This window comes from Cyprinodon variegatus, unplaced genomic scaffold (assembly GCF_000732505.1).
Source record: "Cyprinodon variegatus isolate N-32 unplaced genomic scaffold, C_variegatus-1.0 Scaffold169, whole genome shotgun sequence".
NCBI classification, from domain to species: domain Eukaryota; kingdom Metazoa; phylum Chordata; class Actinopteri; order Cyprinodontiformes; family Cyprinodontidae; genus Cyprinodon; species Cyprinodon variegatus.
Window position 1 is genome coordinate 678,056 of NW_015150622.1, and position 2,765 is coordinate 680,820.

At 42.6% G+C, this 2,765-nt stretch overlaps 1 protein-coding gene across 6 annotated transcripts in view; it reads left to right on the forward strand.

Moving 5' to 3' along the window:
* LOC107086970 (VPS10 domain-containing receptor SorCS1-like) overlaps nucleotides 1–2,765 on the forward strand; it is a 308,080-nt gene that overhangs the window by 289,392 nt on the left and 15,923 nt on the right. For 5 of the 6 annotated variants that reach the window (XR_001481329.1, XR_001481330.1, XM_015378286.1 and 2 more), the window contains exons 21-22: nucleotides 1,103–1,229; nucleotides 1,538–1,650. Coding sequence is in view for 4 of the 6 variants with exons in the window: in XM_015378286.1 (XP_015233772.1) it covers nucleotides 1,103–1,229; nucleotides 1,538–1,650 (240 nt within the window). In the remaining 2 variants the exon portion in view is untranslated. The remainder of the gene's footprint in view (nucleotides 1–1,102; nucleotides 1,230–1,537; nucleotides 1,651–2,765) is intronic. The other variant, XM_015378285.1, reaches the window with a different exon arrangement.

Genomic DNA, 2,765 nt, shown 5'->3' on the forward strand with positions numbered 1-2,765 from the left:
TTTCTCCTTAGGTGTGAGTTCTGCATGAATGGTTGTTTGTCCTGTTTGTCTCTGTGTTGCCCTGCGATGGACTGGCAACCCGTCCAGGGTGGGCTGGCGTTGAGTTGATCATGATGTATTCGGTCTTAAGGATTAAATGGACGTTAAAAAAGGGCAAATTTTCTGGGCCGAAGGCATCATGACACTTAACTCTCCCTCTTATCATTTTCTGAAACTTGGCAGCTCTGAGACGGTTTTAACTTATTTTGTTATTTGTTCTGAAGATGTGGCAGCTTTCATTATGCTGTGCTGCTGCACCATGATCAATTATATGGAGCCCATGACAACATTTACCGTTTACTGTTATGTTTGGTAAGGTTCATGTAAAGTTGTGTAAGTGCGGTGCAGAAAAAACGACTAAATGTTAACTGTAACTGAGTAATGTAACTAGTTACTTCTGGCCTCTGGATGTTGGAAACGGCTCCTTCAATGTTTTCCTTGGGCTGATCCAAACCTTGTTCCTCAGCATTTGAAGCAGATGTAGATTTTCTCCTTAACTAAACGGTGGGATGTGTTTGGAGCCCAGATTATTTGAACAAGTCCTGGTGTTTTAGATTTAATGCAGCAGAAATGTGCAAGAGAAAAAAAGACACCAGTGTGTAAATCATCCATAAAAGAGAAATATATGGATCTATGGAAGATGAATATTTATGTTTGTGATTTAAGTTAAGCAAATAAAACACTGAGTGTTGCAGAAACACAAGGTGTTTACCGAAACAGAAGGCCTGTCTGGCCCAACCCCTGCAGAGATCTCCGGCTGACTGGTTCTCTGTTGTGTTAAAGTGTTTGTCTGTGGATGAGGACAGCCTGTTATATCAGCTGGTGACAAACCGTAGCTGTTTAAGCATCTGAAAGAAGTCTAAAGAATAAATGGAGATCTGAGTTATGACAGTCAGGAGCTGCTCTCTGCAGACCTGCTCACTCTGCCTACCCTCTGCTGATTGTCTTATTTACAGTTTGACACCTGTGGCCTGTAAACTAGCAGCCATGTTAACCAGCCTTCTCTCAGGGGAACGCTCAGACTCTGACTCTGTCCTGCCTTCCCTCTCTTTCTGTCTTCTAGCAGCCAGTTATCACCCTGGAGGGGAGTGTGGCGTGCACATTCCCCAGGGAGGGGATCAATACAGTCACGGTGCAGGTGGCCGCTGGGAATACAATCCTCCAGGACAGAAAGACTATCGCTGTCCATGGTGAGTTAGCTTGGTGAGCCTCTGTTCACAAACTGACAGTGTCACAATAATTAGCTGCTTCTCAGTCATTAGGAGGCAACACTTCTGAGGCATAGCCACTGTCAGTTTGCACATTTTCACTTCTTTGAAGAACTACTCAATATTTATGATCATCATTCTCTTTGCATTAACTCATCTACTCTTAAAAAGTGGTGCTAATTGTAGTAAAATGTAGTAAAAATTATTTGAAACCGTGGCTTAAAATGTCAACTTTTCTTTCAAAAAGAAAATCACAAAAATCAAATCAAAAATCTCCCATTATCTTCCAGAATACTTCAGATCCCATCTGCTCGCCTTCTCATCCAACCTGGACGACCACAACCCGGACGTTGCTGAGTGGCGGCTGGATGTAAGCCGGGTCATCAGGAAGTCTCTCATCCAGGTGAAACTGGAATGATTTCCTCAAACCGCACAGATATGACTTAACCTTAAATGATAGATGATCTTAAGGAACGGGGGTTGATTGCTCTGAACACACTCTGGGAGTTCAGGGTTGGAGCGGAGCGAGCGTGAGAACAAATGTCAGAACGCCTGCTCTGCGGCGACCCGAGGAGATGCCAGGAGACGAGCGTACCGCAAGCTGTCAAGTGGGAGACGTGATTTCAACCCCAGACGTGACATCCCACTAACAGAGCCGGGCTCATTAACCACTTGTTGACATTTTAGCACAGGGCAAATACGTTTCTGATTCCCAGGAAGAAGAAGTCTCCCTCTTACATCATGTTTTCACACTTTTTTCATCCTGCAGAATCGGAACTGATGCCAGAAATACATCAATCTCTCCAATCTTCACTGAGCAAGCCTGACTTGTTATTTGTTTCTGACATGATGTCTTTTTTTTCTTTTTTTTTCCCTATTTCTCGTGACGATCCCAGCCTAGAAGGCAGAAAGCAGTGAAAGGAAAAACTGAGATGAAAACCTCCTTTAAGACCCAGCGACTCCTGCAGGAGGCTGTGGAAGCTGTTGCTTCATTCCTTCTTCTGCTTCCATTCACTTCTTTTACACTTCTACAGAAAGACTTGCTATAGTTTGCATGAATTCAAATTTATTTATTTTATTTAAAAAAAATTTATTAGAAACCTTTTGATTGAGGCAAAGGGGATTCTTTAATAGTAATGTAGTTACTTTAAGCTGAAGTTAGGAAGCTGAGACGGAGGCATTTCTTGCAAGAAATAATGTTCAAATTTATTTAACCTCCTCAAACATGTTTTTCTCACACTTGAACATTTGGTTATTCCCAAGAAAAAAACACTTTAAATCATCAAGGACATCAATTTTAGCCAGATAAACGCTCAGAACAGGTCTCCCGTTCATGAAGGAGGCAGTTTGAACTCATTCTTATCCCTCATGACCTTCCCTTCACCCTGGTCTAGAGTAGGGAGACATCCGCTTTCTTCCCCCCCCATATCTTAAACATTACAGCATAGAGGCTGGTACAAGATCGCTCTGATCTCGCTCCTATTCAGGCAGGTACACTCAAAACATTTTATGTTTTAC